At 35.4% G+C, this 18444-nt stretch overlaps 1 protein-coding gene across 1 annotated transcript in view; it reads right to left on the bottom strand.

The window, feature by feature from the left end:
* LOC140147884 (transient receptor potential cation channel subfamily V member 5-like) overlaps positions 1 to 18168 on the bottom strand; it is a 58778-nt gene extending 40610 nt beyond the window's left edge. Inside the window, exons 1-4 of the mRNA XM_072169662.1 lie at positions 17640 to 18168; positions 16165 to 16417; positions 10150 to 10296; positions 1272 to 1489 (exon numbers count right to left, since the gene is read on the bottom strand). Of these exons, the coding sequence (XP_072025763.1) occupies positions 1272 to 1489; positions 10150 to 10296; positions 16165 to 16417; positions 17640 to 17939 (918 nt within the window). The 5' untranslated portion in view covers positions 17940 to 18168. The remainder of the gene's footprint in view (positions 1 to 1271; positions 1490 to 10149; positions 10297 to 16164; positions 16418 to 17639) is intronic.
* Between the last annotated feature and the right edge of the window lie 276 nt (positions 18169 to 18444).

Genomic DNA, 18444 nt, shown 5'->3' on the forward strand with positions numbered 1-18444 from the left:
TAACAAAAATAATTATTTAAGTAATAGAAATACTATTATTTGGAAATTGCAGCAAGATTTGCAGATGTTTTTATTTGAACAGTACCAGTTCACCAGTTTTGCTAGTTTTCCTAATCTTTGGGCTAAATTAATAGCATCGTGAAGGTCATATATATCATTTTATACTGACAGCTTCGGCATGTACTTAAATACAGCTTGTATGTGCATTGTGTTCAGTGTGTACATAGGCTATTTACTTTTCAAATCTTGTGACAAATAGTGCTTGATGATGCTTGTATAAGGTAGTATAGACAAATTATTAGAATGCATGTGCACCAGTAGAAATGGCCCAGGTTGAATAAAATAAATAAACATATGAATGAATATTTTATTCCCTGGATTATTTTTGTTGGGACAAAATAATGATATAGTTTGACGCCTTGAAATACAGTTATGTTAATCATAATAAAGTTACAAAGTTAAAAAATAATATCGAAATATTGTAAAATCAAACATTTCCCCTCATAAGTTGCAATACAACATATTGAGGAAATTGATATGACAGATTTTTAAACTTTGATATGAAAAGATACCCCAGCCCTGTTGTCTCACCAGAGAATATGAGCAGAAGTCTTTCTATCTGAAGAAAAAAAAAACACACTCTAGGTATGATTACGAAAATGTTTTAACTAATATAACTATTATCTACAAAAGTTTTATAACCATGTTTTATATAAAATGTTAACATAAAACGTCTTGTGTTATGATGTGAAGGGTTAATATAAAAACAGGGAAAATCTGTTCCAACTGACCAGCAGAGAACAAAGGATAAGCAATAGATCAGATTAAAATCAGGGAAAATATGACACAACCTCCAATGGGGGAATAACAAACGTATAAACGTATAAAGATAAAACTCTTTTAACTTTGTTTATACGTTTTGTGTTATTCCCCTATTGGAAATCGATGTTGTGTCATATTTTCCCTGTTTTTAATTGTGAACTTGACTTACTCATCCTTTCATTTCTCTTGACAATTTTTCATTTGCCCACCCTATTCCTTTTAAAGGAATTTTTATTAAGTTAAGCAAGGCTATATAACACAATCATATTTATTACTTTCTTGCATTCTTAATAATACTGGTTAATTGGATAAAATCTTAACCAAATATAGATAACTTTGGTATCACGTACTCAGGGTAGTCCATCTAGAAGGACCCACGAGATAAACAACAATCCAACGCGCTCGTGGGTCCATTCTCGACGGACCAACCCGGGGTAATGATGACCCACCTTTTGATTATGTATAATGACCATATGCACCACAGTATTGCCATAGGAGTCCTGTGCATTGGGATCTACGCTCCCCCGGGATGACTCGGCACCACCATTTGTGAGTAGACCTAGACTCTGCTCTATCAAGTAGTCGTATATTTCTGTATTGCCCATGCTAGCTGCAAATGCCAGGGGGTACTCGCCATAGTAAGAATGGCTCTCATTGCTGGGTGTCTCTGAGAAAAACAAACAATATTACAACACTTGTTGTAGATTAAAAGCAAATAGCGACATTGCACATTTTCTCATCTTGGAATAAATGATAATACACGTGACTAGTCTAATACATCCTTACCTTACATATCCTCCCTGTGGCCTATAAGGCTGCATAAAGTTAAAGGCACTATCATTCGTTAAATCAGAGAATCTAACAATCATTAAAAAATCATATTTTCACACTTTTGTAGGCCTAATGGTGAATGCCCAGCAAAAACAAAAATATTTTTTAAACATTTTTGTGTTTGCTAGCAAACACAAAAATATGTTTGAAAAGCGAGTTTGAAAAGCGCATTTAAAAACATTATTTGTGTTTAAAAACGCTATTTGTGTTTAAAAGCACTATTTGTTTTCAAAAAGCGCTATTAACGTAATATAAACAAGCTCCTTTAAGCTATAATTATTCACATTTGTTTTACGTTTTCGCTGGCATCGTTGGTAGTTCCTTTTATGAAAGTCAACCACATTATAATGTAGAAGAAATATGTAAGTTGGAAAAAAATAGTCTCTATATCAGTATTATTTGATTGAAGTAATGGAATATATTATGTGTATCTTTGTTGTGTGTGTTGAATCTTTTACATGAAATGAGTAATGGATATGAATGATTTTCTTTTCTACTATAGAGCTACTCTCTATACTGGAAGGAACATTATAGTCCGAACATATAAAAGCATATTAAATATTTTTACTTGTTAAATATTTAATATGCTTTTATTAATTTGACTTTTTGCTGCATTTCTGAAAGTAAGAAGAAGGCGTAAGGTTAATCGAGACCTTGAAATAGCATCCCAGCAAACACAAAAACGTTTTAAAAACGTTTTAAATAAGTTATATTTTGGCTTTTGGTTTAGGTAAAAAGGTTTTAATAACATTAAAATGTCGGGTTATATAAAGGTCATGATAATGTTTTAAAACGTTTTGTATGAAAACACACTATATTTTTAAATGTTTTCAAAAATGTTATTGTAAACTATTTTTGCAAACATTTTTGCCAAATATTGTGTCAATACTTAAATAACATTATGTTAAAATGTTTGAACCCAGCAAACACAGAAATGTTTTTTAAATGTTTTTTTCAAAACCTTTTAATAACATTTAAATGTCGGGTTATATAAAGGTCATGAAAACGTTTTTAAAACGTTATTGAAAATATTTTGGTCAAACATTTTTCGCAAAATATTTTTTCAACCCCAAAATAACATTTTGTTTAGAATGTTTTGTATCAAGTTTTCAAGAATGTTTTTGGAATGTTATTAAAACGTTTTTATACCCTTTATATAACCCGACATTTAAACGTTTTCTGTAAAACATTTTTGTTTGCTGAGCAGTAGATTATCAAACAATGTTTTTTAAGGTTATGAAAACGTTTTATACTCTTAATATACCCTTCATATAACCCGACATTTAAACGTTTTCTGACAACCTTTTATAACCTTTTGCGAATGATGTCGAAAACGTTTTGTGTTTACTGGGATATCATAAGATGTATGGCTCCAGTATAAGGCTAGTATATTTTGACGCCGGTTATGTTTTTTGCTACTTGAAATCTCTGGTTTGAGGCGCAAGGAACACTTCGTAGAGTCAAATTGGTGTGCTTGACATAGCCAGAGAGTCAATAATGTTCAACGACCAACCATTATACCCATTACTTCATGCTCAACAAAATTTGTCAGTTTTTTCGCGAAATGCATTTATCTACTTAAGCTTAATTCCGCAAAATGTCCTACTTCTATCTAACTGTTTTGGCGGGGAGTTTGACCACGTAAAATCAAAATCAAATTACTTTAAGGGGGTACTACACCCCTGCCCAATTTTGTGCCTATTTTTGCATTTTTCTCAAAAATTATACCATATTGGTGACAAGTAAGATATGTATATTATAGGGGCAAGGACTACAACTACTGCACTGGATATTTTATTTCAGCACAGACAACAGTTGTGGAGTTACAGTCAAAAATGAGGGAAAACCAATATTTGATCAATAAATCACTAACTACTTGCCTTGAGTTACTGAATTTTCATGTAGTTGTAGTCTGTGCCCTTATAATATACATATCTTACTTGTCACCAATGCGCTATAATTTTTTGAGAAAAATGCAAAAATAGGCACAAAATTGGTCAGGGGTGTAGTACCCCCTTAAATCGACCTTGATTATAGACAAAAGTATAATTTCACTTTCCTCGTGATTGTAATGGTTTTGAATGTTCTCAGATAGGCCTAATCATGCTATTTTTCGCACAATCCTGATAAATTCAGTATGTTTCATTCCAAGAGCCAAATTTCTGACGGGGTGGACTCAGTGCTATGGAATCGTATAATGAAGGTATACCCCGGTCCCGGTCCCCGCACTCCGTGCATCCGCGGGTATTCATGCTTGTCGGTGAACTTTAAAAACACCCCCTTTTGCATCTCATTTCGCGAAGTTTTTAGGGAAAATCACCCCTTTTTTAGCGATTTCGCGAATTATTTGCCCTTCGAAAATACCCCTATTTTCGCTAAAACACGAACGATGTTTCTAATTGCCCTTTTCTGGCAAAAACGCGTAGGCTGCTCGATGAAAATACCCTTTTTTTTTCAATTTCGAGAACACGTGGTTTGAAAAAAAACCCCTCTTTTTTGTGTGTTTCGCGAATCGCGTTTATTCATCTGAAAACACACCTTATTTCGCGAAATTTTCGACGAGCATGAATACCCGCGGATGCACGGAATGCGGGGACCGGGACCCCGGTACAGGAAAGTAATCGCTGTTGTTATATTACAAGGAGCTGTCATTTTTTCAAATAATAATGTCATTATGAGGTCAGTGTATTCATATTAAGAGGTAGACATAGCCTACACTGCAGTTTTTTAGTTAAATGGGTCAAACTGTCATCTCACTCGCCTTAATGAAAAATCATGTAATATAAACCATACAATAATATGTTCAAAAATTAAGTCTCGCTGGCATCCGCCTGACATAGAGTACTTATTCCTGATGGCAGATAATAAGCTTACGTTTCCTTTGATTGTCATTAAATCAATGTTAACACCAAATTGCTAAAACAAAAGAAATTAACATGATTAAGTCCATGTATAATTAACAAAGCATGAAAGCATGATACTAACTTAATTGCATTATTTACCCTCCCCACGCGGGTGTCGAATGCAGACGTTAATTTTTTTTCTTCAAAAATTAAAAAATTCATAATATAGGCCTACGTTTACATGATCATATTTGGAATCAGCATGAAAAATATATTACAGTGCGTACAAACAATCCTGGTATTGTTTGTACGAATTGTAATGTATTTTGTAATGCGTACAAACAATCCTGGTATTGGGTTTGGTGGTTCTTGAGATAACTCTTGATATTTTGAGAAAATATCTCTAAACTTATACTTCTTATGTTGAAAAAGCACGTAAAGAATCGATGTAAATATTCTTATTGTGTTTCTGAAATCGGAAGATTTCAATATTTTAATCAATTTAATACAGCCTGCTAAAGTGAAGTGATTTTACCTTATAACTTCAATCAAAACATGCATAATCACAGATGCAACTTGTTGTATCCAAATTACATGATGAGTTGATGTGGTTTCATTTATAATGAATTCATGTAAGCATTATTCACGAAAGTATGACAGGGTGTAATTTCAACACCTTTTCCTGAAGCACGGATGACAGTCATGACACAACATCTACAGGCGACAGTATTATAAAGATCGAATGTGCTTCCTCATAATAACAGGATCGCGATCTGTCACTTGTCATAAAAGTTCCCGATTTTTTTTCATCGTTTTTTGTGATGTTCTCTAAAATTGATTGTTTTTATATAAAATCTGTGCTTATATTAAGATTTCTTGACTAATTCCTTTCCCCAAAATACATTTATAAACTTTTACACATCTTGCATGAATAATTAGGAAGTTATAGTTCTTTTAATTGATGCATCTGTCCCTTTGAATGAAGAATCCCCAAGTCGATTTTGGAGCTTTTGTTTGACGAAGAATATATTTTGTTTTTACCCCCGATTGAAATGAAGTATAAGTTTATATTAAAGCTTGATAATTCCTTTTTACAGTACAGTTGTCAAATATCCCAGGTTTCATCGTTGTGTAAAAATATTAGCCATCGACCGTTATAATTATTCTGTGACAACCTATATGTACGACAACCCCTTTGATTATAAAGTGCATTAAAATATTACTTGGGGAAATACACTTTATAGCTTATATAAAGTTCAATAGTTAAAATGTTTAGACCAAAATATAATTTATCGTTTCAAAGTTTACAGCCTGTATATAGACTGTAATATTATTGCTCTACAAAACTTCATTTCATTTCATTGCCCTGCACTCTCTTTAATAAATAATCTTCATTCATATTCTTGCAAACTCTGACAATCAAAATAAAGTTTTTTCCTTGCTAATCGGGTAAGGCCTCTCGGTTAGTAAATACTGCTGATAAAGCAACAAATATTTTGTATTCAACATGCATAGACTAGAGGATAGCGATTCATTTTGCTACAAGGCATTAAGTAAATAATATCATCATTAAGGCTAAAATGTAAAACGTTATATGAAAACTATGAAAACAAGATATGTTTGCATTGAGCATCTTGAAACTAATGTAATTGCATTGCTGACTTTGAGTCCAATCGGAAATGTACAGCTGACTATACGGATATTATGTTGTAATGGTTAATGCATGGAATATTATTATAAAACGTTTAAACGGATTGCACTTGTTGAGCTGATACGACATTCAAATACAAAAATGAATTTGCAGCAATGGATAAACCCAATTATCTTTCAAAGGTTGTTTATGATGTGATATAAACGCCAATAGAACTAAAATCTTGGGATCTTTTATGAAAAAAAAATAAGAAAACATATAAAGTTATATTCAAAAAGGACCGCATAGAGGATCGAACCGGGACTACTTGGGGACCGTTGTCTCTCAAAGCAAATTTCTATATATAGACCAAAAAAAGGGTGCTCTGCCAAGCCAAGGACGTCATTTTCATAATAATAGAGAGCTTGCGAAATGACGTTACTTTAACTTTAACTTTCGAGGATTATAGAGGATTATGTATTCAAAACCAAGGTGGTTTTGAATACATAATCCTCTATAATCCTCTAGACGTTAAAGTTAAAGTTAAAGTAACGTCATTTCGCAAGCTCTCTAATACGATATCATATGTGACCCTCGGCACAACTGAGCCCGGATGTCGCCAGTGCCACTATTGAGATATGCTCCATCGAACTTAACAATAAACAATAGGAAACAAAGGATTTATTGACTGTTTTATTGATTTTTCACTACTTAAATGTCAAGTACTATAGACATGATATACATCATTTTAAAGCTAATTTCAAGCAGAATATTTTGGTTGAATATCTCCAAAATGATGATTGGCGACTTCAGGGCTCAGTTGTGCCGAGGGGTCACATATAATACTTCTCCAACGGTGTGTAAAAACGGGGTTACCCGAGGTTAAATATTTTACCTAGAGGTAACCAGGGTAAGGAAATGAGGACGAAACTCGTAAGGGTAAATAAACAAACAGAATATTAAAAATGTCCGAAATGGCCTATAATTACTGATTATGTGAAAAGGTTGAGAGGATGGTCTAATTTCATCATATGATATTTTCACCCCTCCCCACTCCCTATACATACGAAGTTTTATCAATCCTTTTTGATATAACAAAGAACCCACAGAATACTGTTATTAATAAGTGGGTAAAGTTGTCGTTATTGGGCGATATCAAAGACCATAGATACAAAATCTGTACATACGATCATTAATAGTGCACAATGGTAGATTTTAGGGTCTTTGATATTGCCCAAGAAAATTGAACGTGTATCGTGGGCCGCTTTAACCCACTCAGGACACATTTTGCCTCACAAAATTCAAACAAAACATCTTTCAGTCCAATGAGAAAAATATGGGCTTTCCACCGTGATTCATACTAAAATCTCAATTTGATGGAGAAATTTTTTTGTCAAATACATGAATAAGAAAGATATCAGTAACAATAATACACGCCTTCTGCGTCTTTTCCGCGTAATTCGTAATCTACCACAGCAGTAACATGTGTGGACCATTGCCAGTATTATTAATAATTCATCTATAGACGGCTGCAGACAAAGGTATGAGAACGACTCAGGCACGGATTGAGTTTAACACCTTTCTAGTGTTCGTCAAATGCATTAGGTGATAGTACATTATTTAATGCTCTAGAAATAAAGCTTGCTGGCGAGAACCAATTACTCTTTCTTCCCTTTGATATAAAATGCATTACTATTCCTTAATGTTTAAGTGCCATGTACGAAATGACATTAAATGTAACCCGAGTAATTTCTTTCGGGAGAACTGTAAATAATTTTAAAGTATCATTATGGCGAAATAAACAGTTCGACAAACATTGTAGATAGCACATTGCTATAGCACAATGCTATCATCAGTAGATAGCACAATGCTATCATCAGTAGATAGCACATTGCTATCATCAGTAGATAGCACATTGCTATCATCAGTAAAGACCACATTGCTATCATCAGTAGATAGCACATTGCTATCATCAGTAGATAGCACATTGCTATCATCAGTAAAGACCACATTGATATCAACAATTAGATAGATTGTACACTGCTATCATCAGTAGATAGCACAGATCTCCATTCAAGCGAGGGGATTGGTCACCAATGGGTATGTTATGTCAAATTGTCGTAATACGTACAGACACCGCAAACACTCTAATTTTTTTTTACAAGATATTTTGCATTGAGATTACGTATTTGTGTTATAAAAACTTGCTGGAATTTAGCATGAGAAAATTCATTGCGCGCAAAAAAAACGAAATCGCACGGGGACATATTGCGCTGTTGTTAAGACTAAAAGATAAAGTCGTGAAAACTGCTAGGTCCCAATGGATCGCTTAAATCTCATGTCAAACATTTCTAATTAATTACGAGGTTGTAACTCAACTCACAGAAAAATGAGAGAACTGTTGCAGGTTTTTTTTTTTAGAGCTGTGGCCCCTACATGTCTAGAGGACAATTATGTTTTCATGTTTGTGTCTTTAAGCGACAACCAGGTCAACATTTAGATAAGCGATTCAGTACAGTCCGAGTAGTTTATGGCCTGATGGCCGAAGGGTTTTAATAGATTGATTAGTTGTAAGTGATATTTTGCTGTTGATGTATTAAAGTATATATCTATCATGGAAAAGGACATCGTGTATTTTGTTAAAGCATTTTAAGTAACTACGATAATGCATAAAGGAACTCTACGCTTTTAGCTGCTTTTTACGTGGGTTTAATTCGAATATCAGAATGAAGCTGAAGTTGCATTTATTTGTAATAGCTCACCCATCCTTGCCTACGCATTATTTGTCGATGTACTATATATGTACAGGGGCGTAGCAAGAGCATCGTGGGCCCATGGACAAGCACCAGGGTGGGATTTACCCTTTGGGGGGACCTGGAAAGTTAGAGGCCAAGCACGCAAAAAAAAATTAAATATCAGACTATTAGCCCCATCAACATGAATTTTGCTATTTGAATGACCTATGCACGCGAAGCGCGGACAATTTTGGCCAAAAAACATGCTGTTATTTGGTTTAAAAGAAAGATGCATAGAACAAGTTTGGGGCTCCAAAATGTTAGGGGCTCCTGGACCCGGGCCCATCTGGCCCAATGGTAAATCTGGGTCTGCTTTTATCATCTCCATTATCAGCCCTTATTTAATTTTTGCTTTAGTGCTCGGGGCCCCTGGACCCGCGGGGCCCATGGACTTCGTCCACCCTGTCCCCCGCTTGCTACGCCCCTGTATATGTATTACCTAATGATCAAATCTATGATGTACAGTGAACATTTAAAAATGAGGTGAACACTTTAAATGTAATGCAATATCATATACTTTGATGTTTTTCATACAGTTTTGAGCTATTTTCTCACATATCAAGAGCTATCTTAAGAACCACTGAACCAATACTAGGCTTGTTTGTACTCATTGTAATGCGTTTTTCATGCTGATTCCAAACATGGTCATGAAAATGTACAATTATGAAATTTTTGAATTTTGATTTAAAAAAAACAGTCGACACCCACGGGCATGGAGAGAGTTAACATTTTTGAATTAAAAATTTTCTTTCTTGCAGAATTTTGAAGTATAGTGATGAGCTACTGTCTACTTTCTTTTTGAAATTATTTTATATTTTATTTTATCTTTATTTTATCTTTAATAATACGAAGATTTGCTTTTCTTAAATTGCTTTTGTATTGCACCTTCATAAACATCTTGTTTTGAGGGTATGTGCGTGTGTAAAAAAATTAAAAGTTAAATGCATTTTAAATGTCTTTTAATATTTCCCTTATTTTACCAGGACAGATGCAACATTACGTCATGGCGTTATTTTTGTTTGTTTGTTTTATTTCTTCTTTTGCCTGGGTTACTCATTCAGTTGATGTTTTGTAAGGTATCCTCTGTCCTTTATAATCTCAATCAAAGCAACTTATAGTTGTCCTATTTAAAAAGCAGCTCATCAGTCTCAATGTTAAAGCAGTAGGCCTATACCAGCAACAACTGACGGTGAAAAATGACCATTTGTTTAAGGGAGCTTCAACTTACCTGAGTCCGTTTCAATGTATTCTTGATTGCATGGACGGAAGAACTTCCCCGTAGCTCGTTGATCCAGCTTAGCGTTGAAACGATCTACCAATAGCTTAACTACGTCTAGGTTATTGTTGATAATAGCAAAATGTAGTGCACTCTCGCCTGAAGTAGAAATCATGTTAAATTTATTAGTTATGCGTGGTACCTAGAATCCATAAACCTATTTCTATTCTATTTTTACATGTTTTAACCATATATCTACTTGACGTATCATAAATTACAGGTATCTATATAATATACTAATCCAAAATGTAAAGGTTAGTTCTAATTATATTCCGCTCTTTAAGGGGACGGATAGCAACGTTTGCACCGTATTTTTTGTCGGACCTGGGAGCACTTCAGACAAAACAAATTGTATTCTGAATACGAGGAACGTCCTGATGATATCAAATAATTTTGATTTATTTGAAATTCGCGATACAATACAAATTTTATGGAAAGTTATTAAAAATTGATATTTTTTAGGCCCCTATATAAAAATTGATATTTTTTACCGTTGATATTTAACAGTCCTCCAAGTAAACTTTATAAATCTAATAATACGTAGGCCTACTTAAAGTGTATGTAGCTGGGAGGAAAAGCCGTCCATCATTTTAAAGTTTTGACCTTTTGTATTGAGATATACATTTCCCCCTCAAAAGACCTATTGAGATTCTTCGTATTCAGAATGCAAATTTGGTATGTCTGATGTGATGTGCTCTCAGGTCCCATAAAATTACTGTGCAAACGTTGCAATCCGATCCACATAAATAAATAAGCACATAAATAAATAAGTGAAAAGAAAATATATTTTCATTGACAATTTCATGATAGTCTAACTGGCCAGTTGCACACCTATGTACACTGCAAAAAATATTTGAAACAACTGACATTTGAAAATTTTAAACAACTCGGGTTGTGTAAGTGACAGCTAAACAACTTGTACAACCCGAATTGTGTAAAATAATTTGTTTGCTGTGTAGGGCGTATTAGGTGGTTTGAATTCAGATAATTGGAATTTATTACATTTGCACAAAATCTGACCCTTTTTCGAGAAATGAGGATTTGCAAACCGAAAGACGGTACAATAATTATACGCGATTCTCATGATTCTAGGCAGGCCTGATCTAAGGTAGTCTTTCCACTTCCAGCTGCGGTATGCATTATGAACCATTCACCTAGTTAGTGGTCGAGTAACAGTATTCAATTCAATTCAATGTATTTGTTATCATCTCATACAATGCACATGATATCAGGTATAAGAAAATGGTAATAAGATCATCATGATACAATGAGAACTGAAATATAGAATTATTTTAGAAGAGATGAGGATGCTATAATAAACTCAGTGCGTGTTGTTTATGGCACCCCAGAATTACATTACATTACATAAACAGATCAAGGGCGAGATACGGTACAAACCACAATACACTAAATAGACGAGCACAGACAAGGCAATGTTTATATGCTTGTCAAAAATGATCCAAATGGTCAAATCGTTGAGGAAACGTATTTATTTTCAATGATGGGTCATAAAACAATAGCACGTTGCTTTCTACACGTAATCACCCCCCCAGTACATACAGGCTCATACAGCCACAGCCCGTCCCACCCACACACACCCATTTTGGCACCATTGCGCACACCCACACACCCCACCACCCACACCACACCCATCACACACCTGTCAGCAAAGTGCACGTAACCTGCAAAGTTAATTGAAGGTTAGCATCTATATATATGCTTGAGCTCAATATGATACCTTTAAAAGGCGAGCTATGGACGTGAAATAACGTTATCACGCAGGAAATACTGTACTTATTGCATCGCTAATTAGTCCTGACATTAAGTGGTTTCTATAACAAATGAGTTTGGTGTTGGATCACCTATTAGGCAATTACAAGTTACAAGTATGGAATACAGCAACCAGAACGCATCGAGTATCATGTCACCAACCAGGATGCACATGCATCAGTGGCGTAGATTTTTTTCGCCATTGGGTGGGGGGATGGGTTGGAAAAAATTTCTTGAAGTCAGCACCTATTGGCGACAAAATAAGGTTATGGTACAAATGCGAGAAAAAATTTGGCACTTTTTAGGTTAAAATGGCCAAATATGGGGTCAGAAACCCATATACAGGCGTCAACATTGGGGGGATGATTGTATGGACCATCCCTTCCTGGCAAAATATTGGGTGTTTTTTTTCCCGCCCCGCCGCCCCGGGATCTACGCCTATGACATGCATTCATTGTCATTGTGTGAAATAAAATCAAAATATTAAAGGGATATGCAGTCATTTTACCAGCAAAATAGATTCAAATTTTATTGAAAAGCTTTTAAAACCTAAATATTTTAGATCTTTGGGGCAAAATGTAGGGGGTCTATATCTTCAATACGAAAGGTCAAAATTTTTAAATGATGTTCGGCTTTTCCTCCCAGCTACATACACTTTAAGTACATTAAATAATAAATAAATTTTGGATTTATAAAGCGCCTTTCTCCAGATCTTAGAGGACTCAAAGCGCTGTAATTTCGCTGCAATGGTGAATCATCACAATCAGATCGCATCAACTAGGTTGCTGCCGAACGGCGCACACCTATCCGCATTTAGATTGTAACATCCACCAATTATCTGTGCAGCTCCCCAAATTCCATTGGGTGAAGGATGTTTTTGATAACCAAACAACTAATCACCGATTTTTGCGATACAGGAGGAAACCGGAGATCCCGGAGAAAACCTGCGAGAGCGAGCATGGAATCGGGATAAACCAAGTGCACATGAGTCCTTGGGCCGCGCCGGGCTTGAACCCGGGACCTCAGTGGTGCAAAGCGAGGGAATTACCGCTGCGCTAACTCGCCCTCCCATTATCATTAGATTTATAATGTTTACCTCGAGGACTTTTAAATGTAAAAAATATAAAAATATCAATCAATTTGCCATCAAATTTGTATTACATCGCGAATTTTAAAAAAATCAAAATTATTTGATCAAAAGGACATTCCGAGTATTCAAAATGCAATTTGGTGTCTAGTATTGTGCTCTCGGGTCTCACAAAAAATACTGTGCTAACGTTGCTATCATATTCCTTAAAAGCATGTACCTTCTGAAAGGAATTTGTCTTTATGACCTAAAATTCTTACAGAAGATAAAATTTCTACAATTTCAAATATAAAAACATGAGCCTAAAACTGGTATGGTTGTAAAAATGACAAGCCGGTTCCAATTATTTTGATACAGCTTTTTTCTCTCTTTTTTCATTTTAAAATGTATGAAGAAAACAGTTTCGTGTCGAATTTAGCAGTTGGGTCAGGTTTTCTTTATAAACACTTCTTACGTAAAATCGATGGTTTTGAGTATTGAAATTAAATGACAGTAAAGTAGTATATTTCTGTTATGAAATTGCCCCGGGGATATTGCGGCACCATAATTTCAGATTTGTTGAACTTATGTTTCTGGTAATTTGAGCAGAAATGGAAGAAAACATACAGATTAAAGATTTTAACATTTCTTTTTACGAACCAATCTTGGCATATTTAATAATGTGCGTATGTAAATATGCAGGATACGTGAACATTACAAGATTTTTTTTAAATATAACTATAAAAGGAACTCTTGTGAAAAAGGGTTGACACTTATCCAGCTGACCTTTGAGTTTGAGTGATGGTGAACCTATGATGGTAAACAATGACTTACAATATATACATGTACCATCACCAATTATCCAAATTGTAACTATGATTGTATTTAGTTTCGTGTTATTATAACTTTTTAAGGGTAGATGCGGTATTGTTGGTCGAAGCAGCCGAAAATCGATTTTTATTGTCTAAATCAATATATTATTGAAAAATAACACTTTGATGTTTTGCAAAAGTTCATTCTACAAATCATATACTTTGAAAACTTGCTTAATTTATTGTTGTTAATGAGTTATGTACATTTTACAAAAAGTGTTGTTGTTTCAGCCCTCATTACAACATAACTCAAGAACCACAGGACCTACAAAAGTATTTCTGTGAAATTTGAATTCTTCTACAGTTCTACACGCTCGCAGGGAAATGAGTGATGCAATTTTTGCCAAAGCTCACTACCATTCGCAAGATGTTGTGAACTACCAAATCGCAACACTTTAAAATAGTGTATTACCTTAAGGCGAGTTGTTGACGCCTGTATGTGGGTTTCTGACCAAATCAACCTCATATTTAGCCATTTTAGCCAAATAAGTGTCATTTGTTTTCGCGCTTTACGCATATTTATTCCACTTTTGTACCATATTTTACCAGTTTAGTTTCAATATGCCAAACATTTTCGCGCACATTTACATTATAATAATAAGTCTTTATTTTCCACATCATCTACATTAACAACAACATTAAACAACAAGCAAGAATATGACATGGAGGAGATGATCAAAAGGCCATGAAGGCCAGACGTGATCATCCCCTAAAACATAATCATCCCCTAAAACATAATATAATCTAACATAATATAAAATAAACTTATATGTCGTCAAAAGATGCTTCATTCAATATACAAGAATGTTTTTCCAACTCCATCCCCCCAATGTCAAAAAGAAATCTACGCCACTGACTCGCCTTAAATGCCTAGAGTGTAATGTAGTTACCAAGAATAAGAATTGCATTCTCCAAAATGTTGCTCTCTCAGTCAGCTTCTTGAGTTCATCAATCTAAAAGTTGCCGGTTCTGATCAATGTTGTCACGACTGAGTGAAGCGCAACAGGCTGATGGCTTTTAATATGATTTGTCTTTAAATTATTTAATTAAATGAGCTAATTGGGTATACGCTGTCACATGTATACTACTCGAGGCGTAAGATCATACAGAATGTCAGCAAACTGTTTCTTACATTATTCCGAAAAGGCAGGCCATGATGCAGTCATGTCTACAGTAGAATTCATCTCGACCTTTGCAGGGCTTAAACCCCATTAAAAGCTATTAAACCAAGATAACACTCATTGAAACAGCTCAACTGATTAAATCGGATCTTCTCTGGTTGTGCACATGTGTCTGTTTTCATGTGCGATATCGCAATAAAGCTGGTATTATAGCTTCAGTTGGGTAACCGATTATAAAGGAAACGAAAGGAAACAATGGTATGTGTACCTTTGTTCACGAAATGAGACAATGGCCTGCTTTTTGTAAACCAGCATTCTTGAAAATGAGCAACATAATGATTGTTGACTTAACACGGTTTGGAAATAATTTCTTCATATTTTTGGTGTTATCTGTCGTTTACATATCCTTCCTAAAACACAAAAGTGCGACCCTCTCCAAACACCTAAATTAGCTAAAAATTTAGGACATGTTACAAAACTATATTGTCTAGAATTTTAGAAGAGTACTTTTAATATTGGCCGGTTATTTTTCACACAGCGACGTTAACTAGGCAATGTACTATTACCTATAACATTAACTAAAACACCAAAGTACGCATATTTCCAAACATCTAAATTAGCTAAAAATGTAGGACATGTTACAAAACTATATTGTCTAGAACTTTAGAAGAGTACTTTTAATATTGGCCGGTTATTTTTCACACAGCGACGTTAACTAGGCATATCCCCATACTTTTAACGTAGGGCTATTTGTAGAGGTCACGCGTCAATGGGAAAGAGCACTGTGTATTGTGTATAGGAAAACGGACAGTAACTGCAGTATGCTACTCAGGCCAAAATTGCATGGCAGAAGAGAAATTGAGTTTGTGTGTTTTGACATTTTGTGTGGAGGTCGAAACAAGGAAAGTTTGCAATTAGAGTAAAAGCTGTACTCATGGTGTTTTGCAAATTGTAATCAGTAAAAATGTGCCAAAACCTGAAGTTTGATGATTTTTATGATCCTCCGATGAGAAATCACTGAATGGGCCCAGGTGGTAGAAAAGATGCAAAAGCGTTGGTGTTTCCAGTAAAAGTCAATGTCTGAAGGTGTGTGTGGTGGGGGGGTGCCGAGTGGTGAGTGTTAGCGAGTTCAACCTACCGTAATATTCCCTTCCCTCATAGATATCGAGTGCCAATTTAGGGAATTCTTCTAATAAGAGTCGTGCAATTTCAAAGTATGGCTCCGTATTATTCAGATAACATATGTGTAGGATTGTCTCCCCAGCTTCGCCTCGTTTACCAAGATCCCAGCATGCTTCATGTTCACGAAACTGTTGAATATCACTAGTTTGCATGCGGTTGAATTCACGTAGTAGTTGTTGCGTTGTCATTTTGTCACACCTTTCTTTCATCTGTTATAATGAAATAAATATAGAGTGCATTAATAACGATTACGATCGGAATAAATAAATTTGGGGTTTTGTAGTGCGTGATACCAACCCACAAGCCTCTTTCCCAGTCTCTAGCTCTGGACACTTTCCGGATTTTTGCTGACCAATGTAGCCCATGATACACCTGATAAACCATCATGAAACATTCAGGGACGCAGCTCAATATAGGCGCACTGACGCAGTCTACCACATTATATAACCATTGCAACCAGGGTCAGCTCCCCAAATAACGTATACGGGTATAAGCCGAGACAACTATGTAGCTAGTTCATTTTAAGATAAGCGTAATTATTTTCACGAGACTATTCCCAACCATACCGGGGCTCGAATTCGTGGGACCTCTCGCACTGAATATGATGCGTGCTATAAATTCGTACTTGCGCAAACTTTACTACTTACGTAAACTTGACCCTTGCCCAAACTAGACCACTTGCGCAAACTCCAAACCCCGGGGGGGGGGGGTTCTTCCTGGTTGAAGGTATACGGGGATGTGCCTCGGTTTTGGGGTACCTTTTCAGCGATTTTGGTATATCAATGGGTGGGTTTTTAGTGGAGACCAAAGCGCCCAATAATGGCAAATTTGGGTGCTTTTTGGGTGTTTTTTCTTGAAAATTGGTATACTGATGGGTAGCAAAAACAGCAAAAAGTAGGTATAGAGAAAGTCAGCATCCGAAAGTATGCGTGGCATACCCCCGTACAAAATTTTTCGAAGAACCCCCCCCCCCGGCTCCAAACTTGACTTGCGCGCAAACTTGACTGCTTGCGAGTACTTGACTACTTGCACTAACTTGACTTTACTACTTGCGCTAACTTGACTTGACTACTTGTACAAACTTGACTACTTGTACAAACTTGACTATTTGCGCAATCCTAACTACATGTGCAAACTTAACTACTTGCGCAAACTTGACTACTTGCGCTAACTTGATTACTTGCGCTAACTTGATACTAATTAGCGCGACAAACTCCCTATAACATAAAATCAGTATATGAATAATACAATGTCAGATGTGTTGCTTCTTCCTTCCTCCTTTCAATAGTTTCAATCGTTTTAAAAAGCACCGTAGAAGAAATTTACAAATGTTCAATACATGAAGGATATTATGCTGAACTTTTAATGTATGAAACACGTATAAAATCATTAAACAAACGCAAAATTAACAGAAAGTTGTCAACTTCTTACCTCGACACCTGCGCCAAAGTGCTTTCTAAAGTGAGCAAATTCCACTCTCGTAATAAGTTTCCCTTCACCACCATTATATAAAAACTCCGGTACAGCTTTTCTTATTTCCTCTCTAAATTCGGCATCATTAGCTCTTTTTTCATACGCTTCTACAAGACGTCCTTTTCCAGCTAGATATATAAGCTGATACATCGGATTGGTATCAAAAGCAGCGTTCTGTCGTCGCCACTCATTAGCTGCATTGTCTTCGACAGAAAATAAATCTGTTATACGAACTGCACATTTAGCAAACATTTCCATGTTGCATCACACACAGGAATTTATATATTATTCCTCACGATTGATGATGATGATATAAGTAGCTTCTAATGGAACCACTGCACTGTTGCAAGCAGGAAAACAATAATGTAAATGATGGGATGACTATTACATCCAAGCAAATTGCCATTCAGTCATCCAACCAAGTGAACTACGGAGCGGGAGTTAATTATCTTCACGACACGCATTATATACAACTCGATGTTCTGACTTGTGGATACGCACAGTGACTTAAAAATATATAGCAGCATACTATACCTCTCGCGAGCACTATATGAACACGTCCGACACGTCGTGTTCTCTTTATAGCTGCATGAATTCACTGGTTTTGTTTTTTTCCTGTGCTTGTATCATAGCTTATATCATATTCTAGAATTTTCTAAAATCCAAAAATGAAAGTTGCAGCTTTACTGACACGTGACATTTCAAATGCATTTTAATTATCATTTTGTAAGGTGTTACGAGTCGCTCAATGACTCAAGGCCAA

This window comes from Amphiura filiformis, chromosome 3 (assembly GCF_039555335.1).
Source record: "Amphiura filiformis chromosome 3, Afil_fr2py, whole genome shotgun sequence".
Taxonomy (NCBI): domain Eukaryota; kingdom Metazoa; phylum Echinodermata; class Ophiuroidea; order Amphilepidida; family Amphiuridae; genus Amphiura; species Amphiura filiformis.